The 25,020-nt window shown below is 44.3% G+C and overlaps 1 protein-coding gene across 1 annotated transcript in view; it reads right to left on the bottom strand.

Annotated features, from left to right (window-relative positions):
* The window catches only part of CYFIP1 (cytoplasmic FMR1 interacting protein 1), a 110,798-nt gene that overhangs the window by 44,003 nt on the left and 41,775 nt on the right, over window positions 1-25,020 (bottom strand). The window contains 14 exon segments of the mRNA XM_079128433.1: window positions 1,225-1,321; window positions 2,747-2,903; window positions 4,676-4,901; window positions 4,903-5,017; window positions 5,019-5,245; window positions 5,985-6,132; window positions 8,045-8,211; window positions 13,447-13,572; window positions 14,700-14,822; window positions 17,335-17,452; window positions 18,469-18,560; window positions 21,236-21,340; window positions 23,061-23,189; window positions 23,291-23,387. Of these exon segments, the coding sequence (XP_078984559.1) occupies window positions 1,225-1,321; window positions 2,747-2,903; window positions 4,676-4,901; window positions 4,903-5,017; window positions 5,019-5,245; window positions 5,985-6,132; window positions 8,045-8,211; window positions 13,447-13,572; window positions 14,700-14,822; window positions 17,335-17,452; window positions 18,469-18,560; window positions 21,236-21,340; window positions 23,061-23,189; window positions 23,291-23,387 (1,927 nt within the window).

Here is a 25,020-nt window from a genome sequence, read left to right as displayed (position 1 = left end):
ATGCTAAGTGAAATAAGCCAATCCCAAAAAACCAAAGGCTGAATGTTCTCTCTGGTTTGTAGATGCTAACACACATTAAGGTGGGGGGCGGGAGGGAAGAGCAGAAGTACTTTAGATTAGACAAAGGGGAATGAAGGGAAGGGAGAGGGGATGGAGATGGGAAAGTCATTAGAATGAAACAGACATAACTCTCCTATGTTCATGTAAATACACGACCAGAATAATTCCACATCATGTACGACCACAAGAATAGGAAGTTATACTCTTATGTTTGCATGATATGTCAAAATATATTCTACTACCATGTATAACTAAAAAGAACAAATAAAAAAGAAAACCGTGGTGGAACTGTTCTCACTGAGGTCAAAATGTTACCATTCTCTTAAATGCAAAAGCAAACCCAAATTTCTCTTCACGGTACACACTGTATCCCCACCTGGAGGAGCTCCTATCACCAGCTGTGCTTCTCAGGAGTCATCATCTGTCCCAGGCCACCTGCCACATTTCCCCTGCAGCAGGGCTGGCTACACTGGCCATGAGGTTGTCCAGGAGATACCCCCAAACCTGCACCCTTGCTTCCAGATGGGGTCAGCAACACCTTCTGGAACCATGATAAGGACACACGTGCTCAGAGGCAGGTGGTCCTAGGCCCAGGAGGGACATTCCTGCCCTTCGTCCACCCTGCATCACACAGACCCATGACACCACCCTGCAGAAAAACTTCCAGTGGGATTTCATGAGAAGCAGAAGAGGCCCAGGTGCATGAAACGATCTGTCAAGGTTAAGTCCTCTTACATCTTAAGCTAGCGAATAAGATTCACCTTCTAACTGTATGCTGGTCTGATCATTCCTTTGGTGGGAATTTGTCCTTAAGAAATCCAATGCAAATGAAAGGGCATGCACCAGGAAGTACAGCAAAGTCCCATTTATAAAATCCCAAGAGCACAAGACTAAAGAAACGAAAGATGGGCTGGTTTAGTGCAGCAATCGTGTTCAACAGAAAATAGATGTGGATGCAGGTACCGTCCAGGGAAAGAGGACAGCCTACCGTGGTCCCATGTGGAGGCAGCAGGAAGATGCAGGCAGAAGGGCTCACCCCAAAAGGTTTATTTCACTGTTTAAACTGCCTCACATTTTAAAGAAAGCTTAATTCCCTTAATACTCAAGAGAAAAAGGAAATTTCATTAAAGGAAACGAAAAGTCATCAAGGCACTGTGGCCTCACCTCTGCCTCGATTTCATCGTAGAGGAACTGCTTGTTGAACCTGGTGAGTGCGTAATGGGCGCTGTCATTGTACAGGTCCAGAGAGTAGAGGACGTACCTGCGGAGGGTGGCATCGGTTACTCCCCAGGGTCCCAAACCACCTGGGGCCCTCACAGCCTCCAACTATAAAAGAAATTTAACTCTCATAAGAGGAAAACCAGTTTCTTACTTCAAAGGCAAAATTATGTTCCTGCAGAGAGCTATTGGCAACTGTACCTTATAGCACCAGGACACTCTGCCAGGGCAGGAAAGGCTTGGGGACAGCCAGGTGGTCAATACCATAGGAGGGACATGGTCACCAAGGACACACCAACAAGGGCTTCCATCTCCCTGTCTCTTCTCATGATGCTTTCAAGTTTTTTACTACAAATATGCAGTATTTTTTTAACACCAAAATAACTTTTAAGGATCTATTACATAGTAAGAGGACCATAATTGACAATAATGTAATGGATATTTCAAAATAGCTCAAAGAGGGGATTTCCGATGAACTCACCACAAACAAATGATGACTGTGATGATGGATCTGCTGATCACTCTGATTCAATCACTATATAATATATACATGTATTGAAGGAGCACACTTACCCATAAATATGTGCAATTATTATGTACCAATTAAAAGAAACAAGTTTTTTAAAGTTATTTTCTTATTTATTTTAAGAATAAACTGTTTAACTTAAAAATGATACAAGTCCTGGATCACATAGCTGACCAAAAGCCATGTCCAGTATTGGGCCCACGGTCAAAAGCCTGGACAAAAGGCAGTGGCCAGAAGCTGCAGGAGGAAGAGTGTGAACAAGTGGGGCCAGAGGAAGCCCCATCTTGGAGGAGTGGCTCTGCACTGGGCCCCTCACATGTCCCAGTGCTAAGGAACAGGCTGTGAGCTGCCGCAGGCTAAGTGGAGGTGATGGTCCTGACCAACATCCAGACACCACATGGACCCCTGAGGACCTGCAGGGTGGGTCTCCCACTATTCATAAGATACCCCCTTTTTATGATTTTCCTTTTCATGGAAGTCACATTTTGAAAAACCAATCTCTCCCTCCAGCCCAGAAACCCAATTTCCAAAACAAAGCAGTTCAATCAACACCTTCTCTCCCAATTTCATCTTGGACAGAGGCCGGGCTGAGTGAGGGCTCTAGACCCTCCAACCCAGTGTGCTGGGCACATCTTCATCTTGCAGGGTCAGTACTGCCCAGGTCTGGGCAAGACCTAGGCTCATCTCATCTCCTGATCCAGGCTGTGTCCTCCTGGCCTTGCCCAGCATCTGTGCAAGATAGGAACTTGACCAGTTCTACTACCAGAGCTCCTGATTTTAGTCTGGAGCCAAGAAACTTGTATTATTCATCATATATTTAACACCGTGAACAGGATTTTCAAAGAAAAAAAAATGCTAAAAACAGTCCAGGATCCCTTCTCTACACACCAGCTCCTAAGAACCTCCCACCATGAGCAAGGGCCTCAGAGGCCAGACACTCACTCCATCATGGATGCCTCCTTGGTCTCTAGGATGTGGTCAGTCAGGATCCAGGGCATGGACATTTCAATAGGGAACTGGATCCTCCTGCCCATGGTCAGCTCCAGGAAGAACTCTCGGAACCAAAGCTGGGAAAGGTCACAGCACTGCTGCAGCGTTTCTTGAAGGATTCAAAGACACCATGTTACCTTCTGTGAGCAGAAAAAGATTTAGAAGAAACGATACAAGAGGGGCTGTGTGCGTGGTGCCAGCTCCTCCGCGCTCAGCCCTGAGCCATGCAGCATGGACATGAGCAGGGAGGGGTCACAAGGCACCCTGCAGGAGGGACAAGACCAGCAAGGGTATGGCTGCAGGGGCAGCCGCATGGACTCTGCGCATTCAGAGCAGTCAGCATCCTCCTGCCAGCAAGGATATCACCAACCTCCCTTCAGCAGGACAAGGAGGAAAATGGCCTTTTGAAAAGGAGAAGTAAAACAGGATTACAGGTTGAGCATCTCTGACCCAAAAATCAGAAATCCTGAATGCTCTCAAATTGGAAACTTTTTGAGCACCAATGTGATGCCACTGTGGAACATTCCACCCCCGACTATGTAACAAGTTGATGTCAAAATGCAGGCCCATCCAAAAATACTGTGTAGTCCTGCATTACTTAATGACAGGGTCACACTCTGAGAAATGCATTGTTAGGTAACTTTGTTATTGTGCAAACATCACAGAGTGTGTTTACACACACTAAGATGATCACAACATCAATAGGTGATACTATCTTATGGGACCACAGTCATATATCTTGGACAATGTTGACTGAAATGTCATTATACAGTACGTGACTATGAAATTACCTTCAGGCCAGGTGCAGTAGCACACGCCTGTAATCCCAGCAGCTCAGCAGGCTGAGGCAGGAGGATCATGAGTTCAAAGCCAGCCTCAGCAAAAGAGCGAGGCGCTAAGCAACTCAGTGAGACTCTGCCTCTAAATAAAATACAAAATAGGGCTGGGGATGTGGCTCAGTGGTCGAGTGCCCCTGAGTTCAATCCCTAGTATTCCCCCATTCCTTCCCCCCCAAATTACCTTCAGACTATTTGTAAAAGATGTGAAATAAATTTCACATTTAGATTTGGCTCTCATTCCCAAAATAGCTCATATATGTACATACAAACATTCTAAAATCTGAAAAAATTCATAATCCAAAACAATAAGGGATACTCAACCTGTATTTTCTTTTACTTAGGATAAAACATCCAGAACACAGCATTACGTGCACTCAGGGGAGGTTGAGCCAATGTAAAACTAGAGATAGGTTGAAAAAAACAAGTTCTGTCCTTTCATGGAGTTAAAGGCAAAAGCACCACTATTTACTCCAATACCTGCAGCACCCCCAGCCAAGAGAGAGAGGCCTTCTGCTCTGAGCAAAGGAGTGGACGTGGATGGCTCCACAGGCCACAAGCAGACACACGGAGGGCAGAGAGCACCCACCGGTACCAGGTCAAAGTGGCCGGGCGTCACCAAACGGGGGCTTGCCTGGCTCAGGGCACTTGCCACCTTCCCATACATCACTGCCCGTGGGGGCTGTTTCTGCTATTTATCAATGCCTGGGTCTCGATCCAGGTGACAGGTTACATTTGCCTGCGTTCCTAACCCCGTGTAGTAGGTTGAAAGACTGTGTTCACATTGTTGGGCCAGCCATGGCCCCACGGTCCTTGTCCTTGTTAGGGTCGTGCCCCACAAGGCTGTGGCAGAAGCCAAAGACAGAGGGGGCATGGGGGGAGCCTTGGGACGTCCGGCCACCACCACAAAGGTTAGGACACGTCACCGTGAGGTGGGTGCGTGAAGGGACGGGGCAGGGGATGGTCAGGCAGGCGGAAGCATTCTAGATGGTGTTAGCGGTGTTAGAGCATGCTGGGCCGGACTCTGGTCAGCACTGTCTCTTACCACTGAAATTTATCAAGTGAGTGTAGAAGAATGACTCTCGATGAAATTTTTCTATGTCCAATATGGTGGGCCCCTCAAGGCTACTTCTCAAGGTTTTCTTGGAACCACTTTTGTCTGCAATGAGGGACTCTAGCATGGTTCTCACCATGTAAAGCTGTGTTATCCAAGGAAACATTTGTAAGGGAGAAAATATACATGGTACATTAGTTATGCAAAACTCAGAAAAACCATGAGAGAAGGACTGCTCCGCTACACCCTGACTGGCCTGGGCCCCGGCCCCGAGCTGTGCGCTCGGCCTCCATAGGGCCCGGGGGCCCATCTGAGTGGCCACGTTGCTGCTGCCTGGGGGAAAGAGCCACTTGCAGCGGAGCAGTTCACCTCCGTGCCGCAAACATCAATAAGAAAAACAAACGATGTCTTACCACCAAAGGTTAAAAGAGGTGGATAGGTGTACGACTGCCTCAGAAACGCGTTTACCACATGCAAGAGCCTTTCCATGCCCAGAGACTTGAGCTGCCTCTGCAGCTCGGCAGAGCTCAAGGACTCGGCCATGGTGCGCACCAGGTAGAGCTAGACACGGACAGACAGGGAGGGAGAGGCGGGAGAAAGCCGTTAGTCACACCACACACACGCCTGGGTGGGGAACACAGGGACAGACACACTGGACGGAGCGGGGAGGGTGGTAGCCACCTCACGCAGATCTCAGAGGGCCGTCCTTGAGGACCAGCCAAGGGCCTTCTTCCCTGACAGTCCAGAGGGTTCTTACAGAGCCAGCCACGTGCTTTGCTGGTAACTTTCTAGAGGACCGACGAGAAGGATTATGAAGCCTCCAGCAGAGAGATGAGTGAATATCAGGTCCCAGAAAAAAGCAGGGGAGCATATTAAATCAGGGGTGAGAGGCAGTGAGAAGCACTTCAGGGAGAGCCCGGGCACACCGGAGAGAGAACAGCACAGGCGGCTTAAGACCAGGACACACGAGGGCAGCATTCCATAATCTCCCCAGTTTCAGCTTTGGGAACGTATTACAATGACACATTCAAACCCCCATCAAGAAACACAGTACAGATATGTACATGTAGATGTCCACTTGTATTCTAGGGATGGAGTCATTTCACTTCTGAAGATAAATGAACAAACCAGAGAATCACAGTTCACACCCCAGATTCGCTTGGGTGGGAAAGGCAGAAGGGCCGCAGGCAGGATGGGATCTGCCCGAGCAGACATCGGTGACATCATTTCATTCCTGGTCTGCCCCGCTCCCCCAGCCCAGGACTGGCCCAGCCCCAGTACACGTGGGGAGGATGAGAACCTGTGTGCTGGAGGGTCCGACGGCACGGCGTGGCACTTTGATGTCGAAGCCACTCTTGGGGTCCTTCTCGCCCCGCAGAGCTGGGTCGTTGAAGGGCTCATGCCCGGTCTCCCAATCACACACTGTCTTCCTGATGGCCTGCAGGACACTAAACAGCCCCGTCAAGTTATCAGAGAGACTTCTACAATCACAGCAGCTCCTCAACAACTAGTAGACTCTCAGAACAGCCAATGCACAATTATAAATAAATTCCTCTGGGGGCAGCAAAGGGACAGTTATAGTCTAGTTCAACATGAAATTTTAGAAACACTGTTTTCTTGGAAACATGACTGTTCCCAGATTTAACTTAATTGCAATCTGCATCAATTAGCCAGGAAGCAGTGTTTTATTTCTAGAATGTTCACCAGGCAGCCATGAATCATGCTGAGGGCAGGGAGAACAGGGACTTCAAACACCCATCCAAATAGCTTGTGCTGACTGTCCCTTTGTTCCAAGAGGAACATGAAACCACCCATAAGTCGAGGAGACTGGGATATGTCCAGGATTGCTGGGAATGTGACCTTGTCACCAATAGCTCCACTATGTGGAGAAATCCATGAGCATACAGGGGGATCAGAGGGACCCTGTGCCAGCCCTGGTCACATCGGAGGAGAGTTCTTGCAAAAACCCAGGGCCGCACAACATTCCACATCCTTGTGGCTGTGGGTCAGTTCTGTGTCAGGGGCAAGTGCTTTGTTCTATACCTGGTGTGTCTCAAACAAATCCTATCGGTAAAGACCAGCCCTCCAAAACCAGGCAGCAACCTCAGGTGCATATATCTTAACAGCATTCATAACACACAGCAAGCTTCCCATGAGGGCAAGCACATGCAAGATAGCAGGCAAGACCAGAAAAGTGAAAACCTCGATTAAGTCCTCAAAGTGACAGAGATTAAATCTGCAAGCATCATAGTGCAGACTGAGAGCATCCCTTATCTGAAGTGCTTGGGACCAAAAGTGTTCCAGATTTCAGATTTCTTGAATTGTAGAATATTTGTGTGTGTGTACATACACATAGATACATATATATAAAATGTTACTTTGGGAATGGGACCCAAGTCTAAACCTGAAGTTCATTTATGTTTCATATATACTTTACATACACAAAGCCAGAAGGTAATTTGATACAATATTCTAATAATTTTGTGTATTACAATAGGGAATGGGATTTTCTACATGTGGTATCATGTCAGTGCTCTAGTAGATTTGGACTTGGGGGACTGGGAGTGTAGCTCAAACCCACTGCCAAGGCCCTGGGTTTGATCTCCAGCATCACAAGTAACACAAAAGTTTTGGATTTTGCAATACTTCAGATTTCAGATTTTTGGATTAAGATGCTCAACTTGCATAACATTTTATTAAAGCTAAAAATAATACCATGTTGGTTTTGGATTTGGGAGTACTTCAGATTTCAGATTTTTGGATTAGGATGCTCAACTTGTGTAACATTTTATTAATGCTAAAAGTTATACCATGCTGGGTGACAAGTGTATCAATTGTAAAGCAAAAATAAATAGTAATAATGAAGTCTGTACATTCACCAACCCCAGTAAACTTCAATTTACACAGATGTCGTTGAAAGACAATCTTATCTGAAAGGCTCAACATTAAGAGAAAAGAAGCTCAAGATAGTTACTAGATTTCTATAATCACTTTGTCATTTTGAAAGATTTGTAGGAGAGGAGAGAGAAATTTTTAAAAATGACTGAAGACGACCCACACTAAGGAAATCAGAGTTGAGGACAGTTTTTGAGACAAGTCCTTCTCTAGGATAAATATGCCTTTGTCCCTGGGTCTCCAAACTTCTCAATACTATACAGGTGACTTACTGCCAGTTGTTCAGGTTACTAATTAAACCCACCATATTATATACAGCTGTAATTCACTGAAAGGGTATCTGGGGGTTGAAGGTAAGTTAAAGGCACTGAGCCTGTTTTCATAAATGTAACTGTCCTGTTGCCTGAAGCAGGTTCCTTGATGACTTTTGGGTATGACTTCATGCATGGGAGGTGGGAGGCTGACCTCTGGATGACATTCTTCTTCTTCTTGATGGCCTGCCGCAGCGGCTCCCTGAGGGTCACCTGGGAGAAGTCCTGCAGCGCAGCATAGACAGTGTGGCGGATGGCATGGTTGAACACGCTTTCCATCCTGCCCATCAACACCTGTAGGCCTTTGATCATGGCAATCACCTGTAGGGGACATGGCTTTCAGCAGCTGGAGGGGAACAGGGGACAACGCTTCACTGCCCAGGAGACTATTTCCTCCTCACCCACAGCCCTCTCCCTGGCCTCCCTGGCCCTCGCCCTGCAGCTATCCTGCCCCATCACCACTTGGCCAGAGCAGTGGCCTCAGCCCTGTCCCGCCCTCCTGGTTTGACTGTGAGCACACTGTGGGCAGGGACCCCTCTGATTCACACACCCCATCTATCAGGGCACACTACACCCTGAAAAAAAGAAAAGATACAGAAAAGCAAAAGTGATGCTAACTGGAAAAGGAAAATGAAGTTACAAGAGTTTGTATCCCAAATTCCACTTGTTAACCAATAATATGTGTGGAAGAGGCCTAGAAGAAAATGCAGGAAACTGCTTCAAGTCCCTCTGTGATGGCCTCAGGGGCAAGGCACTTCCCCAGTACCACAGTTAAGGTTTCCACTGTTTACTCTGGAGAACCGTTTGAAGATTTTATATTGTTTTTCTAACGAAAAAAGAAAAAAGGAAACATTCATTTAGAAAAAAATAGGGAAACCCCATTAGAATGAAAATGAAAATACTACATATGTGAACTTACAGGAAGCAGGAAAAGGTGTGCTGAAGTGAACTCAGAGCTCACCATTAGAAAACTAAAAAGGCAGAAAATAATCATCATCTAATATTTGCCATGAAATCATAAAAAGGATAGCAAACTCCCTAAAGTGGTATGAAAGAAATACACAACTAAAAGCAAAAAAATTAATGAAACAGTCAACTAGTATGTATTGAAGGGTGATCAACAAAGACAAAGCTGTTCAATAATTAAATAATAAAATTGGCAAACACAAGCAAAACAAATCAAGGGAGTGAAAAAAAAAAAAAAAAAATAAGGCACAGCTACTAGCATTAAGAATGTAAAAGGGATCCAGGGGCACTGTAATCCCAGTGGCTCAGGAGACTGAGGCAGGAGGATCTGAGTTCAAAACCAGCCTCGGCAAAAGGGAGGCGCTAAGCAACTCGGTGAGACCCTGTCTCTAAATAAAATAAAAAATAGGGCTGAGGATGTGGTTCAGTGGTCAAGTGCCCCTGAATTCAATTCCTGATACACACCCCAAAAAAGTTTAGAAACAAACCTTTGCATCTTCAGCTAATTGTCAACAAGGCACTAAAACAATTTGATGGGGAAATTTTTTTTTTATTGTAAACAAATGGGATACATGTTGTTTCTGTTTGTACATGGAGTAAAGGGGTACCCATTTGTGTAATCATAAATTTACATAGGATAATGTTCTTTGATTCATTCTGTTATTTTTTCCCTTTCCCCCACCCCCACCCCTCTTTTCCCTCTATACAGTCCTTCCTTCCTCCATTCTTGCCCCCCTCCCTAACCCTAACCCTAACCCCTCCCACCCCCCATTATGTGTCATCATCCACTTATCAGCGAGATCATTCGTCCTTTAGTTTTTTGAGATTGGCTTATCTCACTTAGCATGATATTCTCCAATTTCATCCATTTGCCTGCAAATGCCATAATTTTAACATTCTTTTATGGCTGAGTAATATTCCATTGTATACATATCACAGTTTCCTCATCCATTCATCAATTGAAGGGCATCTAGGTTGGTTCCACAATCTGGCTATTGTGAATTGAGCAGCTATGAACATTGATGTGGCTGTATCTCTGTAGTATGCTGATTTTAAGTCCTTTGGGTATAGGCCAAGGAGTGGGATAGCTGGGTCAAATGGAGGGTCCATTCCAAGTTTTCTAAGGAATCTCCACACTGCTTTCCAGAGTGGCTGCACTAATTTGCAGCCCCACCGGCAATGTATGAGTGTACCTTTCTTGATGGGGAAATATTTTTTTTCAACGAACAGTACCAGGACAACTGGTTATCCACATACAAAAGAACAAGGTTGGATCCTCGTGCAGGTATGGGTTAACACAGCAATCCAGGGATGCTCAAACCCTGCACATTGCCAAGAAAGGTCTGTCTTTAGGACTGGCCCTCAGCCTTTTCCCAAGCATAGATCTCTACTCCTAAGAATATATCGCTGCAGTAGGAATATTTTTGCCTGAAAACTGGCGTTTCATAAGCCTGAGCCTTAAGTTACTATTCCAGTCCAAGTTGATGCTGACAATGTAACTAACAGTGATCACCTGTTTTTGCTCAGGGTCTGGAGTCTGAGTCACTAAGGTTGGCCACCAGGCACAGCACTGCCTATGTGACTGGCTGCCCACAAAAACCCTGGGCAGGTTGGGTCAGCTACCCTGGTTGGAAACATCATGCACCTGTCACACATGCCTGCTGGGAGAACTGAACACATGCCTCGACTGACTAGCAGGATCACCTGGAAGTCTGCACCTGGTCTCCTGGATGCCCCCACTCATGTGCCTTTCCCCTTTGTTGATTTTAAACTGTGACTTTTTGCTGTAATGTCATAATCTTGACTATGATAACTATTAAATCCTGTGGGTCCCAGCTAATCACTGAGCTTAAGGTTGATCTTGGGGACTCTTGTTGTTGTTGTTGTTGTAGATGGACACAATGCCTTTATTTTATTTATTTATATGTGGTGCTGAGGATCGAACCCAGTGCCTCACACATGCTAGACAAGCACTGTACCACTGAGCCACAACCCCAGCCCTCTTGGGGACTCTTGACACAACCCTTACCTCAGAATGTATAAAAATTAATTCAAAAAGCATTGTATATTTAAATTAAGAAGTAAAACCATAAAATTTCTGGAAAGAAATGTAAGAGTAAATCTTTGTGACTTGAAAGCACAAGCAACAAAAGAAAAACAAATACACGGGACATCACCAGGTAGACTAATGTTGCCTTGGGTTGAAAGAAGGGGAGAGGGGGTGACAGCTGAAGAGTGTGGGGTTCCCTTTGTGAGAGAATGTCCTATGTTTGACTGTGATCAAACAACTCTGTGAATATACCAAAAGAATCAAATTTTATAGTTCACATAGGTGAATGGTATGGTGTGTGTATGTGTGCAGGGGTCCTACCAAAATGGTATGAGAATTTATTATGAAAAACTTTACATATCCAAACATGGTGGTGCATGCTTACAATATAATCCCAGAGACTGAGGAGGCTGAGGCGGAAGGATCACAAATTCAAGGCTAGCCTCAGCAACTTAGTGAGACACTATTTCAAATGAAAAATAAAAAAGGGCTGGAGATGTAGCTCAGTGGTTAAAGCAGACCTGGGTTCAATCCCCAGTATCCACAATCCCCATGAAAAAAATTCTACATAGAACTTAGAAAATGTAGATTAATTCCTTAAAAATATAACTTAGCAAAATTGATACAAAAAGAAATTGAAAATCTGAATACCCCACTATATAGTAAAGAAAGTGAACGTTTCAAACAATATTCCATAAAGGGAAGACTTCTCTAGTAAATGCCAGCAAATATTTAAGGAAAAAATAATAAAAATCTTACACAAACCATTCCAGACACTAGAAAAGAAGGGTGCATTCCATGGCCAATTTATAAAGCTAGTATCCAAAAACTGAGAATTAAAGTTTATAAAAATGTAGTATTACACTCCATAGGTGTGAGCTGAGATAGCAACTTCCTTCCCCTGAGCATACTTCAGAAAGTGCAGGTGATGAATTTACAACAGAGAAACCTAACATCTGACCTCAGCCAAGGGGTCGAGGTCAGCGCCAAAAGCAATACGTCATGTTGACAGTTTTCCCCTGTGAAGGGCACTCTACCTCAGTGGTCCTCCTCTCCAATCTAATCATAAAAAAGAAAACCATCAGATAAATGCCTGTATAACGCCTGCCTGGTGCTCCTCAAAACTATCAAGGTTATCCCCAATGTCTGAGAAATGTCACTGCCCGAGGCATCTAAGGAGAACTGCCAAGTGTCAAGTGAAATCCTGGATCAGAAAAAGGACAGGATAGGAAAACTGAGGAAACATGAATAAAGTATGGACTTTAGTTAATAATATCAATATTGATTTATTAACTGCAACAATACTAACATATGATGTTAATAATAAAGGAAAATAGGTGTTGGCTATTTGGGACCACTCTGTAGTATCTTTGTGATTTTTCTATCAATCTAGAAAAGCTTTTTTGTTTTGTTTTTGCTTTTGTGTTTTTAAAATAGCATTAAAGGCTACTCTGGCTAGGACAGTAGCACATGTTGGTAATCCCAGCTACTCAGGAGGCAGAGGCAGGATGACAAGTTTGAGGTCAGTTTGGGCAACTCAGCAGGAAGGGTCGGGGATGCAGCTCAGTGGAGAGCGCTTGTCTAGCTCCGGCATGGCCCTGGGACTGCAGGCCCTGTTCTCATTAACTTTGATGCAAAGTGTTTACAAAAATCAATATCTATTCCTGTTAAAAATCTCTTAAACTAAGAATAGAATGTAACTTTATCTGATGAAAAAGGGCAGCAACAATCAACCTGAAACATGAAACATGTCTCAAGCTTTCCCTTTGGGAAGAGAAGCATGGCAAGCGTGTCTGGCACCTCCCTTCCACAGAGCAACTAGAGACCCTGACCCAGTGTGATTAAAAAATTTAAAAAAAGATTTTTTTTAATTAAAAATAAAACTTTCACATCATTGCAGATGATATGATTACATATAGAAAATCCAAAAGAATCTATGAGAAATTATACTTAATGAGTCAAGTTGGAAGAAATGCATTGGAAATTAACTTCAGATAACCTCCAAATTCCAGTGTGAAAGGCACAATCATAAAACATCCTGAAGTCAATGTAGGAGAACACCTCCATGACCTCCGAGCACGCAAAGATTTCTTAAACAAGACAGGAGAGCACAACTATAAAAAAAGGGAAACTGGTCGATACTGGAATTAAGAACTTCCATCAAAAGACCAGGAGGACAATGCAGGGCTGAGCCACACGTACGTGAAAGTCCAGAGTTGGTGGCCACCATGGGGAGGAAACATCTGGAGCCCATGCACAGCTCTCCTCTCAGGTGGGAGACATCACATCCCATTCAGTCATCTGGTGTTCCTGCACCTAGGAAACTGCCCTCCAAGTACTAGCCAATGGCCCAGGGCTCTCGACTTAGAAACCAGCAACCACTCTCAAACCTATTTCATTACTTGGACTAAGGTGACAATTCTAAGGGCTGCCCTACCTACAAACAAAATGTAAAATGGGCAGTTGGCTCATGTTTTTGCTTTGCTTTTGGAAGGGAGGAGAAGAGTCACAGGAGGAAGAGACAGCAGACACGTCCTCACCTCCACCAGGGCAAACTTCTCCTCGCTGGTGTAGTTGTAGCGCGTGGCTCGCTCGTACTCCTCGGCATTGTCGGGGCAGTCCTTGTTGGAGTACTTGTCAGTGGGGTGCACGAGTTTCCATGAGTACTGGTGTGAATAGTAAGAGGACAGATATTCCATCATGAAGGCAAAGTGCTTGACTTCCAGTCTGACCACAGCCAAAGCCACCAAAAGTCAGCCTTCTAAAATGGACTATGTTCTAAAAAGTCACACACACACATACACACACACACACTGTCCATCTCCATACAATGCAAAAGACTCTGGCCACGTGGCATGAAATTTAGTAAAGACACCAGGCCAGGCAAGGGGATGAACACCTAGAATCCCAGTTACTTGGGAGTTCAAGGCAAGAGCATCTTAGCAAGACTCCATCTCAAAACTAAGAATAAAAAGGGCTAGGAATGTCACTCAGTGATATGACACTACTGGGTTCAATCACTGAAAGAGAGAGAGGAAGGAAGGAAAGAAGGAAGGAAGGAAGGAAGGGAGGGAGGGAGGGAGGGAGGGAGGGAGGAAGGGAGGGAGGGAAGTAAAAGGAAGGAAAGGGAGGGGAGGGAAGGAGGAGAGGAGAGGACAGGAGGGGAGGGGAGGGGAGGGGAGGGGAGGGGGAGGGGAGGGGAGGAGGGAAGAGATACACACTGGGCAAAGTGGCCTCTCGGTACTGTGTGTTGAATATCTGAGACTCTAGAAATTTCATCACTTTTTAAAAAAAGAATTTGCCTTTCAAATGATCATTTGATCTTTCAATTAGATAACTGCTTTGACCAAAATAAACCTCAAAAGGACAAAACTTGTATGACTTACCATCATCCATAGCTTTATAAGGAACCAGAAACAATTTTACTAATGTTAAGCAAAATAGGTAGAGCTCCAAAGAGTAAATGTTTAAAAGTGAGAATTAAAGACCATCTTAAGGGTACTAATTTAGTCCTATCAGCATGTTTACAAAGACAAGGCCTTCATTTATAACACACAAAATGACATGTGCTTTGAATTATTTTAGAAACACTGATATGGATAGATATTCTCATTTCTAAGACCAAAGATAAAAAACCCAAATGATTGGTTCTTGACCCAAAGACCAAAGTCAGTGCAGAAAAAATACCACTTGGTCAATTTCTTGACAAGTCCTAGAACCAGAGTTCCAGTTCTAACCAGAGTGCTGTGCACTTCGCTCCTTGAATTTCTGAACACACCAAAGAGAGGCCTACCACTTCCATCACATGTGCGCTCCACTGCGACAGCAGCTGCAGGCCCTGCAGAGCCAGGTCAAAGAGCTTCCGGTACTCAGCGTCTGTCTTCTGGGCCTCCTGGCGGCCGGACCCAGTGACCACCTGAGGTGCACAGATCCACGCATCAGGAGAAAAGTCAGGCTTGCTTACCCTCCCACCCATCAAAACCACACCAGCAATCTGTCCCAAGGTCACATGTGCAAAAATTACAGAAAGGGCAAAGGATCTGAATAGACATTTGTGCAAAAAGGATCTCCAGTTTGCCACTGACCACATGAAAAGAGCCTCCACATCATTATTCACCGGGGAAGCACAAATCCCAAACATAACTAGATATCAGTTCACATCTACCAGAAAAGGCAAGGTCCAAAAAAGAGACAATGACAAGTGCTGGTGACAATGGGGAAAAGTCAGAAGCCTCACAGCTATTGATAGGGAAGTCACAGGGCACGGCCCCTTTGAAAACAGTCTGGCAGTTCCCCAAAATGTTAACCGGAAGAGTGACCACTATGACTCAGCAATTCCACCCCCAAGTTGAGGGCAAAGAAAACTTGTTCCACACAAAAACCCATACACTGATGTTCACAGCATCATTATTCTTGACCCAAACGTCCATCCGATGAATAACAATGTGGTACAGCCATGTAACGATGTTCTTCAGTCATAAAAAGAATTAAAGAGCCAGGAATGGTGATGCACACCTGTAACCCCAGTAACTCGGGGAGGACAAGGCAGGAGGCTCTTAAGTCTGAGGCCAGCCTTAGCAATTTAGTGAGGCCCTATGTAACTTACATAGACCCTGTCTTACAATAAGGACTAAAAAGAGCCAGGGATGTGTTCCATTGGTAAAAGCACCCCTGGGCTCAATCCCCAGTACTGAAAAAGAAAAGGAAATAAAGGGCTAATACATACTACTATATGGAAAAAACAGTATGCTAAATGAACGAGCCAGTCATAACGGGCCACACATTGTATGCTCCATCTATATAAAATGTGCAGAACAAATTCATGGAGACAGAAAGCAGACTGCCAGGGCATGGGGGGAGGGGAGAAGGAATGGGGAGTGACTGCTTTCAAGGGTAATGAAAATGTTCAAAAGTGGGTCATGGTGGTACAGCTTAGTGAATATACCAAAAACTTAAGTTGTACAATTTCAATTAGTGAATTATATGATGTGAGTTTTCTTTCCATACATCTGTTTAAAAAATACAAACTCAGCAAAGCATTCAAAGGTACATTTTTTTCTCCTCATTAAAACCTTCATCTTTATAAAGGCACCTTAGCAGACCCTAAGAAGATAGGAAATGCACACTGTAAAAGGCCCTTAGCTAGAGAAGCAGAAACTAGTGGGCCATGTGGTTCAAGAGCTTCCCATTAATTCAGTTTATGATCATGTCCTGAGGTCTTAGGGGAGCTGGTCCCTCATTTCTTCCCTTGCAGGCTATGCTAGCTACTGGAGACAAGCAAGGTGGCCAGCTCACTGGGGAGCCATCCCAGTGCAGAGCCAGGGGTCTACACTGGAGACAGCACATGGCCCCAGGTATCTGGATGGCTGGGCTTTTTTTCAGTCATTTTAGTTACATGGTGACTAGTGTCTGGTTAGTGGAGATGGGGATGCGCACTGCCCTGCAATGAGTGGGACCAACAAGCACAGAATCATTCTCCTCAAATGTTAATGGTCCTCCAGAAGACCGTGAGGAACACCCAGTTCTGAAAACAGATGAAGACCCTGGGGCCCTCCAGACTATTCTCAGGCCACACTAGCCATCACTGCACTCTGACCCTGACTTTGCTCTCTGCCTCACTAGGATGTGAGGAGTGATATTCCTCTGTTACCTCTGTTCAGAAACCACCCCAAGGCTGACGCCACTCTCCTGCCCACTCCACACACCTGGAAGCCACACTGGGAAGATGAGAGAATGTGAGTGGCCAAAAAGAGGCCACAGCAGAGCCGGCTGCAGAGCCGGAAGGAAGTATAAAGGCCCCACTGCAGAGGAGAAAGACCCTCGTCCTACACTAACCCCAGGCCTATCTCCCAGACACATAGACCCACCTCCACGACACCTGAGGATGTCACCTGTCACCAACCCAGAGGCTCCTGCCACCTCTGGTCTCAAGACTTCCTTTCATTCTAGACATGAAACGGGGGCAGGTCAGAAGAACCCTTTCTTCTCCCAGTGTCCCCCCTTTTCCACTCCTCTTCTAGTTGCTTAAAACCACAGTACTGACTAGAAAATTCCCATTGATGGTTTCTCCCTGGTCTTCTCTTTTGGAATTCTTTCTTCTCTTTTCTCTTTTGCTCTTTTGGAGTGCAGGGGATCAAACCCAGGACCTTGCACATGCTAGACAGGTCCTCTAACTCAGAGTGGTACCCCCAAACTTCCTACTATGTTTTCCAAAGAAAAGCTGCACTTCATATAGCTGAACAGATACAGATAGTTAATTTCACAACCTTGTCAATCATAAAGGGTACTTTTGAAAAACATTTAGGTTTGGCCCTATATTATGTTTTTTGAAGCTGTTTCCATTAATATTTGAGTATATAAGAACATGAGTGACACTCAGACACCCACCAGGTTCTAGGTCTGCCCATGGCTGGCTCGGTGGCACATACCTCGCTGTTGCTATAGCGCGCCAGCTCTGAGATGAAGCGCATGTGGTCCTCTCGAATCTGGATCATCTGCTCGCAGATGTTGTATTGTGGGCTGCTGCTTGAGGATGTGCACGTCCACCTGGGTGTGGAGGGGAAGCCAAGTGTTACCTGAAGAGGTGCCAGTATGACAATGACACAGGTACTCCATCAGCTGGGGCGGTTGAGAACACTGTGTGTGGCACCAGGGCTACACAAAATGGAATTTCATTTTTAAAGTGTTGTTTAAATAAATGAAACAAAGAATATGTGACAGGAACCACCTGTAGTCTGTCAAGTCTACGCATTTACTATCTGGTCTTTACAGAAGGGGTCTGCTGACCCCTGAGACTGACATGCAACTTTGCCAAAATCATGGGGACCACAAGTTGGCTATGGATACAAGAGCTTGGCAAGTGACCACAAGCATGTGGTGAGAATCGATGTGCTACGTGGAGTCCACTAGAGAGACCTGTGAGTTCATTATTACCTCTAATTGTGAGTTACAGAGGCTTCATAGCAGAGGTTGGCCACCTTCCTCTGTGCAAGACCAGAGAGGTAACCATTTAGGATTTATGGTCCATGCTGTCATTTTCACATCTGTCATGTAATCATCATTTTAACACAACCTTTTATAAACATAAAGACCATTCTCAGCTCCAGAGATCTTATAAAAACAGGCCTGGGCTGGTTTGGTTCTCAGGTGACAGTTTAATAAACTCAAAGCACATATATATATCCCTACCTGCCTCCAGGGTTGGTCGTTGAGCATTTTAAGCACCACATTGAGACCAGAGAGTTACCTTACACTTTTATATTCTCAACCTGCACTGTCCAGTAGAAATCCCTGAGATGAGGAAAATGTTCTACATCTGTGCCACTGACCACCAAGTGTTCGAAATGATTGTTCTGCTAAGGAAAATTAAATTTCAGTTGTATTTTTCAAAGAATTTAAATGCAAATAAGTCACATGTAGCAACAGCTACTATACTGGACATTTAGATCTAGAAATGTGGAGAATGTCAAAAGCATTCTCTCATGATAAGTAGGCAGAGTGTTGCAGAAGTGCTCAAGGAGGACACAGCAAAACACTCTAGCTGGGCAGTTTCACTCTCCTACCGAGATTTATTTTCCTCATAGTGGGCGCTGGTCTTGATGTATCTTGCCAGTTCTATTTGCATGTCCCCGAACAGCGGAACCACCTGGAGCTGCTGCATTCAAAGAACAATAACAAAAAACAGGGTCATTATGCACGTTCAATCCCTAGATACATGAGCACAAGGAAAATAACTAATGCTAATAATTACTGTGGGTTGAACGCCACCTCCGCAAATCATTCACTACAAAAAAAAAAAAAAAAAGTAAATAACTTCTAATTCTCTTTGAAAGGAACAAAATATAATTTAAGAACCAATATACATCAAAACTATTCAAATTTTAAAATCAAATTATCTTGTTGCTATATCTGTGGTCATTAAAAAAATAGCTGAATTTCTGTATACTAGGAACAATTTAATGAAAATTTATTTAGAAATAATTTGTAATACCATCACAAAAATAAAAAAGTATGTAAAAAACTAATAAGACTTCAAAACAAAAATAATATCCCAAAATTATAGAAAAATTTCTCAAAATATGAAGCAATATATTTTCTTCATGCATTGAGAGGCTCAGCTCAGGCTTTATTTTTTGACCTTGTGCATGCTAAGCAAGCACTCTAACACTGAGCTATATCCAGACCTATACATTTAATGGAATCCCAATCAATATTCCAGGAGGAAAAAATATTTTTGTGTGTAAATCAGTAAACCAATTCTAAAATGCATCTTGAAAGGTGAAGGGATGATATCCAAGACTATCTTGAGGGACAAAACAGACCTGTTAGCTGCAGCAGCTAAGGCAGGGTGGCCCTGGAGCAAGGACGGAGGCCAGAGGACAGGACAGAGAACCTGGACAGAGCCACAGACAGACTGAGTTATGACCTGGGTGATGCTGCAGAGCAAAAGAGGGCAGATGGTCTTTACAATAAATGAGCTGGGCCAACTGGATATCCATTCTAGAAGAAATGCCAACAATGCCAACCCCTACCTCACACCATGCACAGAATCCAGTTCCAGAGAGATTAGAGATCTAGATGAAAAAGGAAATGGAACATTTCTAGAAAGTAACACATAGAAAATTCTCATGAACTGCTGTCTACAAAGATTTCTTGAAGTGGACATTAATGAAAAGATTGAGGTATTGGACCATAATAAAATCAAGCACTTTGTTCATCAACGATATCACTAAGAAAGTCAGAAGGAGGGGCTAAGGGCACAGCTCGGTAGCAGAGGATGTGCTCAACATGCAAGAAGCTTTGGGTTCCAACCCCAACGTCCTTCAAAATAAAGTGAAAAGGAGTTAGAAGAAAGGAAAGATATTGGTCCAAGGGTATGAAATTTCACCATGGACAAATGTGTAGCATGGTGACAATACTGCATTGTATACTTAACATTTGCTTTGAGACTATATCTTAAATGTTCTCACCACACCAATAAAAAATGATAGATATAAGGTGATAAGTGTTAATGAGCTTGATTTCATACTATCACAATGGATATATATACATCAAACCATCACACACTATATACCCTAAGTATATGAAGTTTCTATTTTTTGTCTCTTTTTTTATTTTGGTGGGGGGTGGTACTAGGGATCTAACCCAGGGGTGCTTTACCACTAAGCTACATCCTCAGCCCCCTTTTTTTTATTTTTTATTTTGAGACACTAAGTTGCTTAGAGCCTCACTAAGTTGCTGAGGGCTGGCCTCAAACTTGCAATCCTCCCATCTCAGACTCCTGAGTCTCTAGGTTTATAGGCGTGTGCCACCACGCACAGCTCAATTACATCTTTTTTGTTTTGTTTTGTTTTGTTTTGGTTTGGTTTTTTTTGGGTGCTGGGAATCGAACCCAGGGCCTCGTGCTTACAAGGCAAGCACTCTACCAACTGAGCTATCTCCCCAGCCCCTCAATTACATCTTAATAAGACTGGAGAAAAGAGTGAAAAGGGGAGCCCACAGGGGACACAGCATGTATTTTAGAATATGTGCATCTACAAAAGACATGTATCCAAAATATTTTTAAAAAACTACAAATCAATAGGGAAGAACAGAGCAGAAGATTAAAGTGGCACTTCATAAAAAGAAATACACAAAGGCTAATAACACGAGAAGTAACCAGAGAAACATCAACTAAACTACCAGGAAACAAGTCAATAAAATCAGAATGATGTACACCTCCTCTGGCATGTTCACTGAATCCCTAGAAAAGACTGTGCCAAGTGCCCCTGGTGAGGAGCCTTTACTCATTGCTGGTGAAAATGCATATCAGGACAACTTGTGGGTAAGTCATGAGACTATAACTACTAAGTGCAAACAGGTGTGCCTAGGATCCCCACCCCTCTCCTGAATAGTATCCAACAGAAATGCACTAAAACAGAGCAGCACTGTTTGCACAAGCCAAAACCCACAAAAAAAAAAAAAAAATTCCCACCAAAAACAGAACAGATGACAAAGTCACAGTAGAATCATAAAATGAAGTACCAAATGACAAATGAAACTTAAGGACTATAGCCCCAAGCTCCTGCAGGAATGCATTCACACCAATTAAAAGTTGGGGTACAAGCAGCCAGATACAAAAGAAATAGTGAGATTCCATTTACACAAAGTTGAATCCAGGCAAAACCACTGTAGGGGAACAGGAAAGAGAGCAAAGGTAGATGGGAAAGTGAGCCTCCGAGACCCCCTCCCACCTCAGCATTTCTTATCTCCATCATAATCACCCAGAGCTTCACTCTGCAAAAATTCAAACTGCACACCTCCATAAAAACATGATCTAATAAAACTCACCTTGAAGTACTTGTCGATTTTGGATAAGTTTATTCTTTTCTTGGCATCTAGTTTATAGATGTTACTGACGCTTCCATCCATCAAGTACAGACCAAATCCCATGACCTGAAAAGCCACAAAATGGTGCAATAACACTCAGATCCACAAATTTACCCACAGACTTAACACTGCTAACTCTGAAATCACAAGTCACTCTTCTTTTAACAGGCACTTTTAAAAGCTCCTAGGAAACAAAGAGCTCTCCCTGTAGCTGAAGCTATTTCTTATGTACATCATCTCATGGCTATTTCAACTTCCTCCCAAGGAACACACACCAGCACAAACTCTCATGGAGTTGATGGATAGCTGCAGCTGAGAATTACAGAGGACTCTCATGCATGCTACCAGATCTAGTCTTTCAGAATTAACTTCACACCTACTTCAACCAGGTGCTAGGATAAACAGAGCACAGTCCCGTGAACATGATTAACAAGGATGGGCAAATGCACAACTGCACTGAAAGTGCCAGATGTGTGCGTGTATTAAACTGTATTTTTTTAAAGTATTTGTTCTAATATCCTATATCCCCAGCTAGCCCCCAAAACAGTCTCATAAAATTTTTTATGCTGCTTGTCTCATGCTTTGAACACAATTTTTTTTTCCCCTAACTAAAATCATGTTACAAAGGGTGGTTGGGTTTCTAGGCCAGTTGCTGAAAGACCAAAAGGCATATCTTCTACTAGCTTACTTGAGCATCAGGAGCATTTGAGAAGTACACTATCCAATACATGGCCATTACTATTTAACACTATTTAACCATGTAACCATTAACAACTTAAGTTTCAATACATGTGAGCTAAAACTTTTTAAGATGCTTGGCCAAGTGAACATCTCCACTGCTAAGTGGGCTTTCTGGGGCCAGGGCTCCTGCATAGGTCAGTGCAGACATAAAATTCCCACTACTGCAGAGGGCTCTGTGGACAGTGAGCACCTCCCCAGTCCTCACCACCTCACAGTGCTCTCCCACCAAGGCTGGGGCTGGACCAGTGGCACACCCAGCAGAGGGTTCCCCAGGGCCACATGCATGGAGGTGGAGAGTACAGCAGTGGTTAACTGTGGAGCTGCCGTCTCATCTTTCCAATGACAGAACAGTTAAAAACCTCCCCAGTTTAAAACAGAATGGTTATAAAGAATGCAGTGAACAAGCAAGTCTACTTTCATCAAAACATAATGTGCAGTGGCCCTCCACATCTGTGGCATCCCACATTCTTGGATTCAAGTAACCACAGATTGAAAATATTCCAGAGAAAAACTGCACTTCCACTAAACGTGTACACTTTTTCTTGCCATTATTCTCTAAGCAATACAGTATAACAACAATTCGCATATCACTGACATTGTATTAAGTATTCTAAGTAATATAAGAGATGGTTTAAAACATATGGGAGGGTAAGCATAGGTCAGATGCAAATATTCTACCATTTCATTTAAGGGACTCCACAGATTTTGTAATCCCCAGGGGGTCCTGACACCAATCCCCATGGACAATGAAGGACAAATGTATTAATTCCTGGGAATCATATCTTTAATGAGTGGACATATAGCCTCTGCTAAAAATCCCTGAATGCTGACCCAGGACCTCTGGGCCCCCAAGCTCCTCCTCCCAGGTTGGTGTGTGACTCTCCGGTGCCCACAGATGAGTTCACAGCCTGCCGGGCTGGGGATGCTGCCCACACACGCGACAGCATGAGAATAAGAAAAGTTGGCAAAAGGATTCTAGACAACGAACAGCCTTTGCCCACAGCTGCACTTGGGCAGTGCTATGGGCTGCCACCCCCGCACGTACTTTGAGAAGCATGTGTTTCTCGCTGGGCGTCAAGTACATCCTATTCTCGTAGTAATCCACGCACAGATTCACAATGTCTGCCAGGAGCTCTTCGTAGCCAGAAATCACCTCGAGTTGCTGCTGCAGAGACTAAAACACAGGGCGAGAGACGCATGGCACTGCAGGCTCCCAGTCAACGCCCCCTCCACCCCGGCGACACAGCCCAATAGCACTGAGAACGTGAGCCTTACTTGTGTGATCTTGTTGTGATTGGCCAGGAACATGGAAAGATTCTGCGATTCCTGGATGGACTGTGGATCTGCCATTTTACGTAGAAACTGAGCAGCCCTTGAAAGCAAAAAGAGTTAATAACCAAAATGTTGATTTTTGTAAAAAGCTTGAGAAAATCAGGATTCCTTCCCTCTCTGCAGTTATCTGTAGGCATGTGGATTGTAGACGATGGTTACAATTTCAGCCTTGAGAAGCACCGCCAGCCAACCTGGGCTCCAGGTTAATCATTTGTAAACTTAGGTTACAGTTCTGGGCAGCTCACTACCCTGCTTTCCAGGGTACTTCCTCCAGGGGCCTGTGCATACTGGCCTCCCCTCTATACTAGCAGACGTCCACCTCATCCACAGGTACTGGTTGCTCAGTCCCCAAGTCAGAACAGGGATGCTACCCACTCTGCGACTTCCAGAAGTACTGCAACGAAGATGACCAGCACTGTTAAAGTTCTTTGTCAAGAACTCTCTGGGCCACCACACCTCTCAACAAGGAGCATCTGTCCCTGGAATGCCTCTCTGGGGCCACTGGTGCCCGAAGTCCACAGACAGAGTCTGGGCTCTGCCACCCACTTGCAGCTACACAATTTGATGCATGTAAAAGGACTTGTATGTTGAGGTTCCCTAATCCTGAAAGGTACGTGCCAAGTCTGAGGTTCAGCAAAGGAGTAAGGAGGAGAGAGAGCTCTGCACATCTAGGTCATCCGAGAATTTATGGTAGAAACTGCCTACGTAAGCAGACACCTATGGAATCTAGACTCTTGGGGGTTTAAAGAGAACTTTTCATGATGAAAACGGATAACCTGACATTCATTGCCTTTCCTTCTTCCTTATGAACAAAACTGAAAATTCCTCAGAACAGCAACTTGTTTCTCTTCCCTTGCAGTCAGTTGGGGCCAGATGTCCAAGATAAGATCTGAGGAAAAAGACTATAAGGCCCTTGAAAGTTTAATTATAAAGAAAAGTGCAGCTCTTCTTTTCTCCTTCCTCCCTGCTGACTAGAATGCAAAAATGACAGCTGGAGCTCCAGCAACCATCTTGGCCCATGAAGCAACAGAGGATGGCAGAGCAGCAGGACAACAGGATTGCAAGGTCTTGAACGCTGAGGTGCTTCCTACTCAGCTACAGACTACCCACCTCAGAACTTTCCATAGTGAAAGAGAATTCAACTATTATCTTATTTAAGCTATTATTAAGTGGATTTCTTTAAAATTATATATAATTAAATCTAACATCCACTGATGGAATAACATTCCTTGCTTTTTAAAATAGGTTTAATTTATTGAGGTGGGGGTTTGTTGACTAAGGAAGAAGTTGAGGATGCTCTTTCCTATTCTTCTCAAGCCTCACCACAACCAAATGAATTAACTTGGCATTTACACTCAGAAGAGGCTGGACGTAGCTTCCTGCTGATGCAAGAGGAATGTGTGTGTGCGCGTGTGTGAGGTGGGGGGCTTGGAAAGAGTGGGGGTTGCTGTCTGGGAAGGTGAGCCAATGAAGGATCCCAAACAAGGTTACAGATGAGGGCCATGAGGGTACCCAGGCCCACTCTTTTGCTCAAAGAACAGGCGGAGTGGGGCTGCTGTGAGGGGCACCTGGCCCTGCTCCACACCTTCCACTGAGAGGCCCCATCTTTAGCTAGTTTATAGACTGAGCTTTGGGATAAAGGTGCTGCTGCTAAGAGTGGGGGGAAAAAACTT

Source organism: Sciurus vulgaris, assembly GCF_902686455.1.
Source record: "Sciurus vulgaris genome assembly, chromosome: 2".
In the NCBI taxonomy this organism is placed as follows: Eukaryota; Metazoa; Chordata; class Mammalia; order Rodentia; family Sciuridae; genus Sciurus; species Sciurus vulgaris.
The sequence above is the reverse complement of the archived record's forward strand: the minus strand, read 5'-3'. Positions and strand labels throughout refer to the sequence as shown.